The 16,648-nt window shown below is 45.7% G+C and overlaps 1 protein-coding gene across 1 annotated transcript; it reads right to left on the bottom strand.

Annotated features, from left to right (window-relative positions):
* Window positions 1–14,816: 14,816 nt before the first annotated feature.
* Window positions 14,817–16,117, bottom strand: LOC121164643 (protein SET-like; the record flags this gene model as incomplete). The annotated part of the gene is made up of 1 exon (XM_040992755.1): window positions 14,817–16,117. A coding segment is annotated over one exon (441 nt), but the record flags the coding sequence as incomplete, so codon positions are not given.
* Window positions 16,118–16,648: the final 531 nt, after the last annotated feature.

Genomic DNA, 16,648 nt, shown 5'->3' with positions numbered 1-16,648 from the left:
TGGCCTATAAACCTTCAATTGTTTATTTTCTGGCTCTTTATAGAAATAGCTTGCCTACTCCTATTATGATGACCTGGCTCAGTTGAAGGGGTCCTGAGTCAGATCTGTGCAGGGAGCTGAAGCTGTGATATGATAGCCATCCAGATAGACTCTGGGCTTTGCAACCTTGGGCAGAGCATTCTGCTCCTTGGGGTTTATGTCCTGGTCTATGAACCAAAGAGGTCTGAGTCCATGAGACTCTAAGGAAATGAGTTGTACGGAAGGTGGGTAAAGGTATAATGAATGCTGGATCTACCGCCTCGTTCTCAAGTTTCCCAGAGTTGACAAGGTATCTGCTCCTGCTCTGTGCCATTTGTAGTAAGCCCCAGCAGCTTTCAGGGGAGGCTAGGTTGAGTAAGATCATGAAGCCCACTAGAGCAAAACAGTCATCTGTCCTGGAGGAGTAGGGGTTGTATCTTGTCCCATCAGGGAGGTTCTTCCTCCCCCTCAACCTGTCCCCACTACCCTTTTCCCACTGCATGGGCCGCAGGAATTTGTTTCTGATGTGATGCAGAATGAACAACCTCTGGTACCTGATCTACCCACCTAGGAGAGTTGGAGATGAGTCATCCTTGTTTGCTAATGATACTTTTAAAAAATTATTTGTTTCCTTATTTGAGAGAGAAAACTGGTGTACTAGAGCGGGATCTTACCTACTAGTTCACTCTCCAAATGCCTGCAGGGACTGGAGCTGAGCCAGGGCTGAAGCTGTGAGTCAGGAACTCAATCCAGATCTCCCAAGTGGTGGCAGTTACCCAAAGACCTTGACTATCATGGCCTCTTAAAGAGCCTATATTATCATAAAACTGTTAAGGTGCCAGAGCCAGGAGACAAACTCAGATACTTTGATGGGGAGATGCGATGTCTTAACTGTCAGGCTAAATGCTCACTCCTACTTAGTGCTAAGTTTTAAGTGACTGAGCTATCTCCAAAGTTTGCCTCTGCTTTCCTGAAAATGCTGAGTTATAGAATTATGTCCTCTGGTTACACACACTTCCATGTTGTGTGCCTCTCCCTGCTGTGGGGAAGTCCCTATCTGCTCCCTAAGTGCCACCTTAAGTCCACCCCATCCTCCTTTATGAAGCCTGCATGGTGCTGATTGCTTTCTGATTGTTCCTTTCCACAGAGCATTCCTCTTGCCAGAGCTGCTATTTCACAGGGACCTGGCAGAGGCTGTCCTGTTTGGCTCATCTGAATGCCCTGGGGGGGATCCTACAGTCCCTGGTGCCGCAGGAAGTGTGGCTCACCTGTTACCAATCACAGCTGGGCCTGCCTGTCCTCATCCATTTCAACCTCTCCCACATCTGGGTCTCTTCCTCAGTTCCTTCTCCTAGCCGACTGGGCAGGTTTGATTCATCTTGCCTGGTTCATTCCTGAAGGTTGTTGAGTGTCAGGCCTGGGCCTTTATGCTCAATAGGATAATAACATGCTGATCCTGACCCATGGGCAGCATCTCTGAGTGGAACAAGCAAATCGGTGCTGACCTGCCTTATTCTTTCTGTGAAACCATTGGCACTGTGTTGTGAAGAGAGCCATCAGTGTCTTGGGGAGGATTAATTGCTTGAGTATTACTGGAGTTCTTTGTATTTGCTTTTTTTCTGGTGTCAAGTTTTATTTGGATTATATGGGAACAAAACTGCCCTTCTTTATTAAACCAATGTGGATATTAATTCGTGTCACTGATGTTCTAGCAGAGAAATCTTAATGGAAGAAAAAGGCCAAACATCTCCCCAGGTAGCAGGTGGATCAGTCTGTGGGCTCTAGATACAAGGAGATGAAGACCTCCATGGGTGTTACCAGTTCCTGTTGAGTGTGCCAGGCAGGCATGAGGACTGGCATGGAATGAACTGATGAAGATCGTTCTTCCACTCTTTGTGTATCTGCCGAGTCCTTAAAAATAAGAACACAGTGTATTCTGTTTGTATTCAAATATTGCTGTTTTCCATCCAGAACTTTAGGTTTCTTAATTTTAAAATTCTGGATAGCGCATACTTGAGTAATAGGACCTATTTTGAGTTCATTGAGAGGAAAAATTTGCTGCACACAAAGCAAAAAACACCTTAGGAGCCAACCACAGGGAGCTATTTGCTATCCCATGCTACACCTCCCTAAGGATAATGTTTCATAGATAAACATTCCAAGGAATAGCTAATGTGGAGTAATAGAAACTTTAAAATGAATTTTAATTTTATTTGAAAGCACACACCAACATGGGGATAGATAGATATGTAGAGTGATAAGGAAACTGGAGGGGAGAGATCTGCCACAACCAGGTCACTCCTCAAATGTGCAGAACATTTGGGGCTTGGCCTGGCAGAAGCCAGAGGGTCAGAACTCCATCCATGTCTCCTGGGTGGGTGGTAGGGAACCAATCATAGGCAATCTCCTAGGGTGTGCATCAGTAGGAAGCTGGGACTTGAACCAGGTGCTCTGATTTGGATGTAGGTGTCTCGAGTAGCATTGTAACGTGTGTCCTATGCCCACCCCTAATGCTGAATCATTAAGGGGAAGCAAAGAGCCATCAAAGTTCTGGGCTGGAAATACACTGTGAGAGTATCTTTGTGCTGACCCTTTGCTCTGACTGTATATGAAAGCTTCGTCACTGCATAAGCTGTGGATGTGGAATGGTGGGTGGTTTTAAGCATTTTGCTTTGAGTCCCTCTGACAAACACAGACCAAGAGGCTATTTGACCTTAGACCAGGGAAGTAATCATTTTGCTCTTATTGAGAGTAGTATGTTTACAGGGAGAGAAGACTCATTTGCAAGTAGGTGAGTGAGGAAAGTGAGAGGCTCATGTTTGTTGTTCCCTTGATTCTAGTCATTTTAGCAGCCGTTGGAAATGTTTGTTCTTGCTCACTTTGCCTTTTGCAGTTCGATCAGCTCTTTCCCTAAACATGGGGCATAGTTCTTCCCATCTCCTCCATTGTTTTTTCATTCATGCACACTTTACTTTGAATGATACCATTCTTGTGTTTTCTTTACGGTCAATTTGTAATGGACTCTGAAGTCTGTTTTCCAGACTTGCAGCTGTGTGAAGAATGAAGAACATGTGAAGCCAGGGAGAGCTGCTGTCCCACCTCTGGCTCACCTCCTCAGTGTGGGCCGGGCAGCAGCTTGATTAGTCTCGGGGTCTGAGGACACTGTTCAGTTGGGCCCAGACCAGGGCCAAGTGCTGCCTTCATCCTGCTCTTGGTAGTTTCTCTCTTGGTAACCTGGGCGTTCTGTTTAACTTGCGTGGACTCATGACTGGCCTACGCTATCTTTCAGAAAGTCTCCTGCTCATTCTGTACCTGCACATGCAGAACCGAGGAGAATAGTGAGAATGATTGACAAGAATGAGTGGGGGGACTTGGTGTTGTGGTTCCTGAAAGTATGTCCTTCTTTTTGCTTGCTGGACAGAGTGAACTCAGCCTCACTATGGTCCCTGAGCTCATGTTATACCAGGCTAGCTCCAATACCATTGGTACTATTCAGAAGAAAACATAGGCTGCTGTGGGCTGCACTAGGTCCTCCACAAACTTCTTTGTTGAAGTCCTCATTCCTAGTATCTTGGAATGGAACTGTATTTGGATAGAGACTTTATTTTTTAAAATGTGCTACTCTTAGATGAACTTTTATTTTTATTTTTAATATATTTTTATTTTGAATTTTGAATTATGTGGCATAATTTCGTATAGGCTGGGATTCCCCTCAACAGATTTTTCCTACAATGGTGTAGTCCTTCACAAGGAATCATAATTTTATCAGTCTCTAAGTGTACCCGACATTGTAGTACAGACAATGTCAGACAGTCCAGCATCCCACTGTCTACAAATGTCCAACAGTTTCATTGGGAATCCATCTTTCGTATGGAAGCAGGGTTGCATGTTCCATTATACCCCCACATCTGTATATGATAGACCCCAGTACTCCATCACTATATATTTCCATATTTGAGAAGCCATGAAACAAGGTCAACAACTGGTATGAGTTAGAACAGCCACAACATCAACAACAAATTACAGCACCATGAAAAAACGTGCCACTGAGTAACCAACACATGAGTAACAAAAAGGAAACACAAAAATCTCTTGGGGAAAAATGATGCTACCATGTAATTCATGAACCAGTGGTGAATTCAACAAGAGAAAAATTATTTGGAATAAATAAAACAAATAAAAAACATCAAAACACATGGGATACAGCCAAACAAACAGTATGGATCAGATTGAAGTTACACTTTCCATGCTGGTAAACTTATGTAGGAGAGAACATATGGTATTTGTTTTGTGATTGGCTCATTTCACTGAGCATAATGGTCTCTCGGTGGGACCACCTTCTTTGGCCGCACATCTGGATTGTTTCCATGTGTTTGCTATTGTAGATTGTGCTGCTGCAAATATAGGATTATAGATCCCCTTCTCATATGCAGATTTCACTTCTATTGGGTATATTCCTAAAAGTGGAATATTATTTGGATATAGACTTTAAAAGGGGATTCAGTTAATATGAGGTCATGGTGATGGGTCTTAATCCAATATGACTGGTATGTTTTAAAAATGTATTTATTGTATTTGAAAGGAAGAAGACAGAGACATCTTCCATCCATAGGTTCATTTTGCAAATGATTTCAACAGTTGAGGTAGGGCCAGGCCAAAGTCAGAAACCAGAAAGTGGAAACAAGAAACCAAAATCTCAACTGGGTCTCCTACTTGTGTAGCAGGGATCTGAGCACTTAACATTATCTGCTGCCACCCAAGATGTTCATTAACAGGAAGATGGAATAGGCAGGGGAGTTGGGACTCAAGCCAGGGACTCTGATATGGGATATGGACATCCCAATCAGGTTTTTTTGATGTGTGTTTGTATAGCAGTACTGTTTTGTTTTCATTCTTTGCTTTCCTCCCTCTTTTCTTCTCTTTTCCTAATTGTATTTGCATTTTATCTGTTTTTACTTTATTTGAAATGAGGTGGAGGGAGAGAAGGAGGAAGAGAATGAGAGAGAGAGGTAAGAGAGAGATATTCTGTCTACTGGCTTACTTCCCAAAGGCCTGCGACAGCTAGGGCTGAGTTGGGCTAAAACCAGGAGCCTAGAATTCTGTGTCTCCAATGTGGGTGACGGGGATTGAAACGCTCAGTCCATCACCTGCTACTTCCTAGTGTGCGCCTTAGCAGGTAGCTATACTGGAAACAATGCTGGGAATTGAACCTGTGATATGGGATGCAGGCATCTCAAGTGTTGTGGCAAACATCTGCCCTTGACTGGTGTCTTGGTAAGATCGGGAAGATTTGGATGCAGATGCATGCAGAGGGAAGATTGTATGAGGACCCAGGGAGAGGACGGCTGGGTCAAGAAGTCAACTCGGTGGCAGTCTCCTGCCTACAGAAGAAGGATGTGCCTTGCTGCCGCATAGCTGGCTCTGGCGGATTCTTCATGGGAACTCCGGAATCCACTGCATGCCATCCAGTGAGCACTGTGCATGAGTGTACTCCTGGCAACTGTGTGCTCCTTCACCACCCTGAGTTGCCCTCTGCGTCTGCAGACATGCTGTTCTGAGTGAGCTCCCAAAGGTTAGGTCTCAGAGGTAACATCTCCTCCTTTTTATCCATTGTTTTGTTTTCTTGGGCACAGAGTGTTAGGGGACTGCAGCCCAGTGCAGAAATATCGTTATCAAGCTGTGTGGCCTTGGGGAGGCTGTGTGATCTCCCAGGGACTCAAGCTTGTGGTCTGTACCCCTGCAGCTGAACAGGTCTTCAGTCTTTCCCAGCTCTGTCAGACACTCAGGCCTTCCACTGTTAACCCAGCATTACCCACTGTAGTGAGCCCCCCTCCTTTTTTTCCAAGTTGCTGATTATTCCTACTCAGAACATTCTTTTTTGTTACCATCTGCAAGGAAGGCCATCAGAACAAAGATCGGAGCAAAGATCCTCTTAAGGTTCAGCTATGTTCATGGGAGAACTAGGCAGTTTGGCTGCGATGCCAGGGATGCACCTGAAATTCTAGAGTTGTCAGTCCAGTTCCTAGTGCTGCTTCTGTCTGGCTTTGTTCTATTAGGTGTGTTGATAAACTGCTTTGTCTTTTAACAAAGGTGGTGGTTGGCTGAGGTCAAATCAGGCAAACTTTGCAAGCTGGATGACTGTAGAGATATAAAATACTATAACAAATAAACAAATGAGTAGTAAAATCCATGAGCCTGGCAGCTGTTCAAGGCCAATCTTCTCCCCCTTTTTTTCAGCGTGTCACCTCTTGTTTTGGTGTTGTCTTGCTCTGGGTTGAATATGGATTTGCCTTCTTTTCCTTTCTCTGCATGTAGCTTACTCAATCCAAAGCCTTTCAGTGCTCCATCAGCCTAACCATTGTAATTGGTGCTGGTCCATGGCACAGATCTCCTAAGTACCAACTGATACTGGAGTTGATTAACCATTTCCTTGGAGAGTGCTGAATGGCTTCAGGCTTTGCTGTTAGCCTCCCTTGAATTCTGTTTAAGTCACTGCAGCTCCAGAAGGTTAAGTGCATCCTAGGCATTCAGAACCTCAAAATGTTTACACAGTGGCACAGCCAAAAGAACTGTGACTCATGTTGTAATACATCAGGGTAAGCCAGTACTTGTGGCCTGCATCCAAGCTTCTCCACTTCTTATTCAGCATCTTTGCTAATGCACCTGGGAAGACAGCAGAAGATAACTGGCTGGCATGGTGATATAGCAGGATAGTCCTCTGACTATGGCACCAGTATCCTATATGGGTGCTGGTTGTGTCCCGGCTGCTGTACTTCTGATCTAGTTCCCTGCTTATGGGTTAGGAAAGCAATGGAGGGTGGCTCAAGTGCTTGGGTCACTACACACATGGGAAACATAAAAGAGGCTATAACTGTTTCGACCATTTGGGGAGTAAACAAGTGGGTGGGAGATCTCTGTCTTTTCCTCTTTCTTTGTAATTCTGAATTCTAGGTAAAAAAAAAAAATTAGAGAAGATAGCTTGGACCCATGCTACCAATGTGGGAGACTAATAGGAAGGAGTTCGTGGCTCCTGGCTTTGGCCTGGGTCAAACTTTGCTATTGTGGCCGTTTGGGGAGTGAGCCAGTGAATGGAACAGTGAATGTCTCTGTTTGTCCCCTCACTTTGTTGCTCTGTCTTTTGAATAAATAACCAAATCCTAGATTTCCAGAATCTAGGGATTCCTGGAAGAATCCAGAGAACTTTTGGTTGTCCTGGGAAAACAACACACTTTGTAGTCTGTTGGGTGGAACAGAGGTCCAAGTGCTGAGACAGGTGGTCCAGGCAGTGAATTTTTTTTTAAATATTTATTTTATTTTTATTAAAGTCAGATATACAGAGAGGAAGAGAGACAGAGAGGAAGATCTTCTGTCTGATGATTCAATCCCCAAGTGAGCGCAATTGCTGGTGCTGCACCGATCTGAAGCCAGGAGCCAGGAACCTCCTCCAGGTCTCCCACGTGGGTGCAGGGTCCCAAGGCTTTGGGCCATCCTTGACTGCTTTCCCAGGCCACAAGCAGGGAGCTGGATGGGAAGTGGAACTGCCGGGATGTGAACTGGTGCCCATATGGGATCCCAGTGTGTTCAAGGCGAGGACTTTAGCCACTAGGCCACCACACATTGGGTCCAAGCAGTGAATTCTAAGACTTGTAAGGAAGGAGACTGACCAGTAATGGCTGCAGTTTTCAGAGGAGGTTAAAGGAATGTGGGTGGAGTACAATAGGCATTACTGTTTTTTAGTGGGTAATCCAGAACCTAAAGGATCAGGAAACACATCTTAAATTCTTGCTAAAGGGGGATATTGGGTCAAGGAAGAGAGAGCTCTTGGTAGAGGTAAGAATTTGGTGAGCAGGGGTCAGGGATGGAAAGTGGACTTGAGCGGGAGCCTGTTTAATTTGGACTGGGTGAGGTGATAGCCAAACCTCTCTCCTTCTCCTCCCTCTATCCCATGCCTTGTTCAGGTTCCAGACCCTGATGTCAGGATGCGGTGCAGCTGCTGTTAGGCATCTTTTCCTTTCCGCCTGACCCCCCAGCTAGAGCACCACTTTCTTGGCAGTCAGGATGGATTTCACTGCCAGTGGAACAGAGGAGAGATTGATTTTGGACTGTCTGCCTCTCATGGGAAGCCAAGGGCTTATCCATGTTTTACCTGAGACAGCTGCTAGAAGTGTTGTGGGGGCAACTTAAAAAAAGCGGACATGGAGTTTGGGATGATTTTAGAGCTCTGCTGGAAAATGACCCTGCTGGACCTCCATCCTTCCTGAGTTACTTGGGAATGTGACCTGCCCCCCCCCCTTAAAGATGGAGCCTCTGAGTTCTTTCCTTTCTAATGGGGGCTGAGATGGGATTGCCCTGGGAGATAATATGATCTGGTGAGTTCTGAGAGTTCTAGAGGAGAGAGGATGCTGGATGGGGCAATGGCCCACATTTGGTTATTACAGGAAATCACAGCTCTAATGAGAGGATAGGTTTTATTACCTCTTTAAAAAACTCCTTTAGGAGAATCCTCTCCTTAGAGGATGCTAGCAGCCCATGATAACTTCATCAGTTAAAATCTCATTAGGAATAATTCCAGGTGCAGCCTTCTGATATGGAAGGAAGGACACATGACCTAATGAGGGTTACTAAGATGATTATCACAGAAACCTTGGAAGTGGCACCTTGTAACTAAGTTCTGTTACATTCCCATATATTAAATCACTCCTGGCTATCCCATCCCAAGACAAGTAAAAGGAGGGGAGGGAAGACCTATGATGGGAAGACAAGTTGATTGAAAACAAAATGTACAGGGTCTATGGCACTGAGGGTAAAGCTGCTGCCTGTGGTGCCAAGATTCTATATGGGAATCTTTCACTTCCAATCAAGCTTCCTGCTAATGCTGTGAGAAACAAGCAGAGGATGGCTCCAGTACTTGGGCTTTTATACCTGTGTAGTAACCCAGAAGAAGCTCTGTGAAATTGGCTTTGACCTGACCCAGCTTTCATGTGGTTCACCAGGGGCAGAAACCTAGCCCAGCCCATCCTATACCCACCCTGGCTCTCATGAGCGCCAGTGGGTGCTAGAGTCAAGCCCAGTCTGGCACACCCCAGACCCAGTCCATATTTGTGCTGAGGGATACTGTAGTCATGTCCAGCCCAGATTACTGCCCCCAGTCAGGCTCTCGTGCTCTCCAGCGGGAATTGCAGCCCAGCAGGGTTCTCTTCCTAGCTTGTGTACCAGACCTGCTCCCAGCCACAGATTTTGTACATACCAGTTTTTGCTTTGGCCCAGCCCAGCATAACCCATCCATCACCTGTCTTGGCCTTTGTCATCAGATGCTGCAGCCTGGCTGGCCTGGCCCACTCCCATTCCTAAATTTTGCTGGTGGGTTCTACACCCTAGTCCTGCATAATCTGACCTCAGCCCTAGTTTTCATGTAAACTGGTAGGTGTGATACCCTAGCCTAGCCAAACCTGGCTCTCATCTCATCCTGGCTCCTGCATGTGCCATTGTCTACAGTTTAGCCTAGCCCTGGCCAGTTGCACCCTGCTGCTCTGAGCCAACTCACACACCTGCTGACTAGTGGAATAGCTTTGCCAATATCCAGCCCTGTCTCATGGGCTCACCAGTGGGAGCTATGACCCCCCAGGGGAGTTTCTCAAGTTCCCCCAGCAGGCCCACTCCCAGATCCAGATCTCACATGTGCTAGTGGGTGCTAGGCCCTTACCCAGCATAGCCTGCCCACTCCATTCAAACCTTTGTATGAGCTGGTGGATATTGTGGTCTGGCCTGCCACACACCCTATTCTTGGGTGTGCCTGTGGGTGTTGCAGCCTGGACTTGCCCAGCCTGTTCCCAATCCCTGTACCTGTGAGTGGCAGAGGGTTCTGTGGTCATGCCTAGCTCAGCCCATCACTACCTCCAACTCAAGCTAACCAGTGGGACTTGCAGTTCCACAGATTTGGGCCCCATAACCCCCACAGAATCTGCCCCTGGACCTGGTTCTCTTGCATGCTGGTTAGTGTCATTACCTAGCCTAACATAACCCATACCCTGTTCTGACACTCAGTGGTGGGTACTGTGATCTAGCCTTGCCAGGTAGGCCCCAAGCCCTAGCTTTAGTGTGCACTGCTGGGTGGTGGTCTGCTGTGAACCATGCTAACTAACCTAGCTGAGCTCTCCCCCGAGGCCTGGTGCATCTGTCTGACCCATAACAGTCCTGCAGCCTCCACCCTCTGACCCACTCAGTCTCAGCCTTCTTGCTTACCTGTAGGTACAGTGACTTTGTAGTGATGGGAGTCCTCAGAAGTCAATCCTTGTCTGCAACTGATACTCCTTGGTCTTCCCTCCCCTACATCTCCTTATCCCCGCTTCCTGATCAATCCACAGATCACACACATGGGGAGAGCCCCAGGCTTGCTCCTTCTACCTGGGTGCAAAGCCCCACGTCTCCCCAGGCCCCTGCCAGCACCACTTCCCTCTCCCTGCACAAACCTGTACCCCCAGGCTCCCAGGAACTTGGGGCCAGCCCCTTGCCTTTTGGGGCAGTCAGCCAGCATGGTGGCTGCTCACAGTAGAGCACTGCTTTTTTTTTTTAACTAAAGATTTTTTTTTTTTTTTAACAAAAGGTAGTTAGAGGAAGGGAGAGAGAGGGAGGGGAAGAGAGAGCTTCCATCTGGTGGTTTACATCCCAAATGGCTGTAATGGCTAGGGATGAGCCATTTGGAAGCTAGGAGCTTTATCTGGATTCTCCCATGTGGGTACAGGGGCCCCAGGACTTGAGCGATCCTCCACTGCTTTCTCAGACACATCAGCAGGTAGCTGGGTCAGAAGTTGAATAGGCAGGAAGTGAACTGGCACACCTAGGGGATGTTGGCTTTTTAGCAGACAGCTTTGTCTTCTGGCCCTAACATAGGTCCCTGGGGAGATCTTATTCTCCTGACATTCATATTGGAGTGTTTTCCTCTTAATGATGCTGATTATGGTTTTTAAGGCTACCAGGGTTGATTTCATTGTGCCTAGCTATGCACACACGGGACTCCAGGGCCAGCTCCAGGCTGGTCAGGCACCAAAGTCCCAGGACCTCGGGGACACCATGCACACTCAGTGCTGGGAGAGGCTTGGGAAAAAGTCACTTTTCTCTTCTCCTAGATTATGTTAACAGCACTTACATCTTAAAGAACTTCTTTCAATAAAACTCAGATGTTTCCTCCAACTCAATACTTCTCTCTGTCTTCTACTTAGACAGGAATCTGTGCTATTTGACGGCTTAAAAGAGTCTGTAGAGTCCTGGGGATCACATTTATTAGTCAAATATATTCCCTCTTTTTTTTTTCTTCAGGCAGAAAACAGCTCTGGAAATATATCCCAGCCCATGCCAAATGCCTGGGAGTCAGGAACAACTCTACCTGCCAAGCTTTTAAAGTTTGGTTTGCTGCCATCCAAAGTGAAAATGAGAGAGCTGGCTCTCCTGAACTTTGGATCTGTGACACAGGAAGCCAAGTGAACTGACTTAGCGGTCAGGGGAGCCTGGCTTCTCTGGAGGGTATTAGTCACAGACATTGGGCATCTCTGGGCTTCCTCATCTGTGAAATGGGACAATTCAAAGGTTGGGGTGGTAGGTGAGGTGGTAGTTACTGCTCTGTTATTTGGCTTTGAAGCAGGTGGGTCAGAATGAGGGACTGAGGGGCGGCTGCACATGGGCTGTCAGGATCGTTGAGGCAACAGTGGCTTTCTGTGTGAGTTGGTCTTGGTCAGCCTTCACAGGGACATTGTTTGTAACAGAGGCAGGGCTCTATGAAGGGGGACTGATGGGAAGGACCTTGTGAAGATCAGAAAGCTGAAATCCAGGTGCTGGGCAGGCCCTGGGTTCCTCTGGAGGCCTCTGGGGGCATCTATTCCTTACCTGGAGTTTTGAGTGCTGCTGGCTGCATTATCCCAACCTCTGTCTGTGGACACATCACCTGCTTCTCTGTCAATCTCCCTCTGCCTTCTCTCACAAGGACACTTATGGCTGTGATTAGAGCCCATTCAGATAATTCATGGAAAGACACTTAATCCCAGCCACAAAATCTCTTGATTTAAAAGAAGGCGCTATTCACAGCTTCTGGGCATTGCATGTGGACACTTTGACTTAGTCTACCATACTCACTATTCCTTAAGTGAGGGCTGTGCATGGTGACTGTGTGTGATGCTGTATGCAAAGGGAGGAAGGAATAACTTTTGAATGGAGAAACCTGACAAGCACTTGCCTCTGCCATGGTAGAAATTCCACAACCAGAGTGACAAGCTGTGTTGTCATATGATGTGATGAGAACGGCATGTTACTTCTGTGATCTCTCTTGCCAAACCACATAACCCCAATCTAATCACGAGAAAAACATCAGGCAAATCCCAGGGGAGCTGCACTCTGCAAATACCTGACCGCTGCTCCTTGAAACTGTCGACTCTTCAAAGCTAAGTGAAATCTAAGAAAATGTCATAATGAAGAGTAGCTTGAGCAGACATGACCAATATATGTACTGTGGGATTCTGCAACAGAAAAAGGACATTCAGTAAAATAAGGCATGGACTTAAGTTACTAACAGTTTATCAATGTTGGTCCCATGCTGGCAATAACTGTCTCAGACACATGCAAGATATAACTATTAGAGGACACTGGGTGAAGGGTTTATGGGAACTTTATTATCTTTGCAATTTTTCTGCAGTCTAAAACTGTTCTAAATGATAAAGTTTATTTGGGAAAATGTGTAACATTTGAAGATAGTTTACAGAAGAGTTGGTATAATCAAGACTGGAGGATATGAAGAGATATTTAACTATGAATGTTCAGAGAGATTGAAGTCCACACCACTGTGGATTTGTATGTCTCCTAGTTTGGCCAAGTCTAGTGATGGCCAGTACAGGAAAATATTGACTCGGGATTCTCTAAAGCTGAGTATTTGCATGTTGTAGAAATTCTTCTGGACATTTCTGCAACATAAAGTCATGAACATGAGCACTGGGAAACAGATCCAAGAGTGTTCACAGCAGCTCTAGGTGCAATTGCCAGAAACTCCAAATGACCAAACTAGCTAACAAAAGAAATTGTGTGCTCACATGAAGGACCTTCACAAAACAACAGAAATGGAAGATAACTACATGGTTTAACAGTACATTCTCATGGATAAATATTAAGCGATAAGTTCTATGCTATGACTTTATATGCAAAATTTCTTTTTCTAAAGGTGAAAAACAGCAGACAATATATTGTTTTAGAGAAAGTAACCATATAAATTGAATATATAATAGCCACAATCTGTATAAAGGGATAGAACTATGATAGGCAGACACAAGCACAAGTTGATTGATTCCAAAGACACAAACCTCAATATGTGGGGGGACTTTATATAAACAGAGAGATGGTAAAACAAATTGAGGGTAGTGCTTAACTTTAGGAATGGAGTGGAGAGAGGGAGTTAGAATGAGAAATCATATCAGTCTGTTTAAGTTATTAGTAATATTTTGGATCTTTAGATTGGATGGTATACTCGGGTTCATTATGTAGTTTAATAAAAGAGGGCCATCCATTGATCAATAAGCCAATGCTATGCAATATGAGTGACCCTTTCTTCTACCTTCAAAGAAAAGAATAGAGGAGAAATTATAAACATTGTTTGCTGCAGTGTGTGTATTAAATTTTATAAAGTCACAAAAATGAAGCAGGGTATTGTGGGGTGTGAGAGAGATCATGCCAGACAAGTCTAGGATGTTTCAGGGAGTATTAATTAACCAAGCTTGGGGATAACAGGACCCACGAGAAAATAGCAAATGACAAGTCCATGTGGCAAGCCAGTCTGAATCAAAACTCTGAGAGACAAATGGTCATTACTGTGAACCTGCCCATTAAACTGAATACCTGTGTCCCAACTTTCTCAGCAATATAAATTATCCTAAGAGATGCAGCAAATAACCTGGACACACTTACAAAACTGTAGACATTCACCTTTCACTGGCTTCTCTGCCCACATTCCATTACTGCTAGGCCTCTTTAGGAAGAGCAGCCATCTTCCCAGCACAAGCCCAGGGAAGGCCATGTCATTCTCATCACTGACGCTCCTCGAGGATGACTAAGCCCAGGTCACAATGCACAGTTGGCCATCCTTGCTGTTTTCTTAGGCCATAAGTGGCAGAGCATCTGGGACTGCAAGGAGGGCCCATGTGAAATGCCAGCACTGTAGACAATGGCTTAACTCAGAATACCACACTTCCAGCCCCGGATAAATTCTAAGCACCAGCCTGCTGTCTTACAAACACTTCCTTAAGGTTTGAACTCACTGGGCACCATCCCAATACAAAGTGGAAGAAGCAAATGATGAAAATTGCCGTGGCAGATTGCATTTTCTCAGGGTAGTGGCACCATATTTCCTCTTATTGACCACTTCTTTTTTTTTTTTTTTTTTACACATTTCGTTTTTTTTTTTTTTTAGAAGGTTGTGTGATGTAGGTGGATTTTTTTTTTAAAGATTTATTTTTATTATTTTTTCATTGGAAAGGCGGATATACAGAGAGGAGAGACAGAGAGGAAGATCTTCCGTCTGATGATTCACTCCCCAAGTGAGCGCAACGGGCCAATACCATGCCGATCCAAAGCCAGGAGCCTCTTCCGGGTCTCCCACAGGGTGCAGGTTCCCAAAGCTTTGGGCCATCCTCGACTGCTTTCCCAGGCCACAGGCAGGGAGCTGGAAGGGAAGCGGGGCTGCTGGGATTAGAACCGGTGCCCATATGGGATCCCGGGCGTGCAAGGCGAGGACCTTTAACCACTTGCGCCACCGCGCCGGGCCCTACACATTTAGTTTTATTGTAACAAAGCAACTTGTACACTTTTTAACGTTTAAAACTGAGCGTCTTTTCTTTTCCAGTGGAACAAAAAGAAAATTTAAAAATAAACAGGAACAAAACTACAATAGAGAATGTCAATTCCAAATAAGATCCTACAGGTTCTGCTGATTCTCCCATCGAGTGGCCAGGCTCAAGTCATCATTAGGAAAGAAGTTTATTTTTTTTTTAAAGTGTCACCTTAGACTGCAAGGATGTCTGTTAAACATGACAATGAAACATGCCAAGGGAGAAGCCGTGTTGTCAGAATGCCCACGGAACCCACCCAAACATCTCAAACCCACCCTTCACTGACCTTCTAGAACCCCATTTTTAAGGTTTTTTTCTTTTTTTAAACAAGAGAAAGTAGACAGATACATGTTGGCAAATGCTAACTGTCCGTATTCACATAGACACAGAGTAATCTCTGAGCCCAATATACAGAGAAAGGAGGGAAAATCTAGAATTCTATGCACGACTACACAGGGGCCTAGCAGCCGCCAGCTCCTGGCTGAGCCAGGGGAGCAGGAGGTTCGGTTTTCCCACAGAGAACGGTGGTGTTGATTCCAAACAGTTTGTGGAGACAAGATGGGGTGAAAATGAAATTTGGAACAGAAAGGGGCAAGAGATTCTTTTCCCACTGTATTCTGCATCAGGTATTAACCCACAATAAAGGTGATAACCATGGAGTAGAGAAGAGACCTCAAAAACAGGGAGACTGAGCGAGCACAAGAGGGAAAAAATAAGACAGCAACTTGCTCCCAGGGACTGGAGAAATTAAAAAAAAAAAAGACACAAGAAAGGTTGGAATCCATCAGTGTTTTCTATTAGTCATCTTCTCCTTCATCCTCCTCTCCTTCTCCACCTTCATCATCATCATCATCATCTTCCTTGCCTTCATCCTCATCTCCCTCCTCGTCGATGTCTTCCAATCCTTCTTCTTCATCATTGTCATCATCTTCTTCTCCTTCCCCCTCCTCATCATCCATATCTGGAACCAAGTAGTACTGCAGCGGGTTGGGCCAGATGTCCTTGATGACCTTGCCTAGCTCGTTGGCGCCGGTGTCTGAGTGCTCGGTGAACCAGGTGAAGAAGCTCTTGGGCTCCTCCTGCTGCCACTTCCTGCTGGCTTTGTTCTGTGTTTGACTTGACCGCTTCGTCAAGTCCTTTCCGGATTTCCATTTGATCTCAGTGGACTTTGAGGAAGGATCCCCACTCTGGTTCAGATGGAATTCTTTGGAGAGAACTTTATTTTCAAAGTAAGGGTTTTATTGACCACTCTTGACACTGTGAACTTGATGTACCTTCATGGGAAGCTTGGGCCTCTGCTTTTCCTTTGACTCTGGGTGGGTCTGTGACTAGAGAAGAAGCAAGATTGTGTCATTACCAAGGTGAAGTCATGGAAACTGGTCTGGTTCCTGCCTGGTTCTCTTGGGGACAGACTGCCTGGAACCCAGGGCTCTGCTGTGAGGGCACCAAGCTACCCCAGGGAGAGATCATACTTTAGGCTCTTGGGTCACAGCCCCGGGTTAGGGTCCAGCTGGCAGCAGCTGCCAGGTATGAATGCACAGACTTTCAGGTGATTCCACTCTGCAGCCTTGGGGTGATCTCAGAACACAGGGAGGAGAGCAGAGACAAAGTATTCTGCTACATACCTGTGGGAGAAGATAGATGTTGTCGTAGGCCAGTATGTTTTGGGGTGGGTGGTTGGTTATGCATTAGTAAATAACCAGAACATGTATCCTTATACCACTCTCTTCACATTGGGAGGCCATCTCTTGCACTTTTTTCAGGAAAAC

Source organism: Ochotona curzoniae, unplaced genomic scaffold (genome assembly GCF_017591425.1).
Source record: "Ochotona curzoniae isolate NIBS_2020 unplaced genomic scaffold, NIBS_Ocur_1.0 contig_883, whole genome shotgun sequence".
NCBI lineage: Eukaryota > Metazoa > Chordata > Mammalia > Lagomorpha > Ochotonidae > Ochotona > Ochotona curzoniae.
The sequence above is the reverse complement of the archived record's forward strand: the minus strand, read 5'-3'. Positions and strand labels throughout refer to the sequence as shown.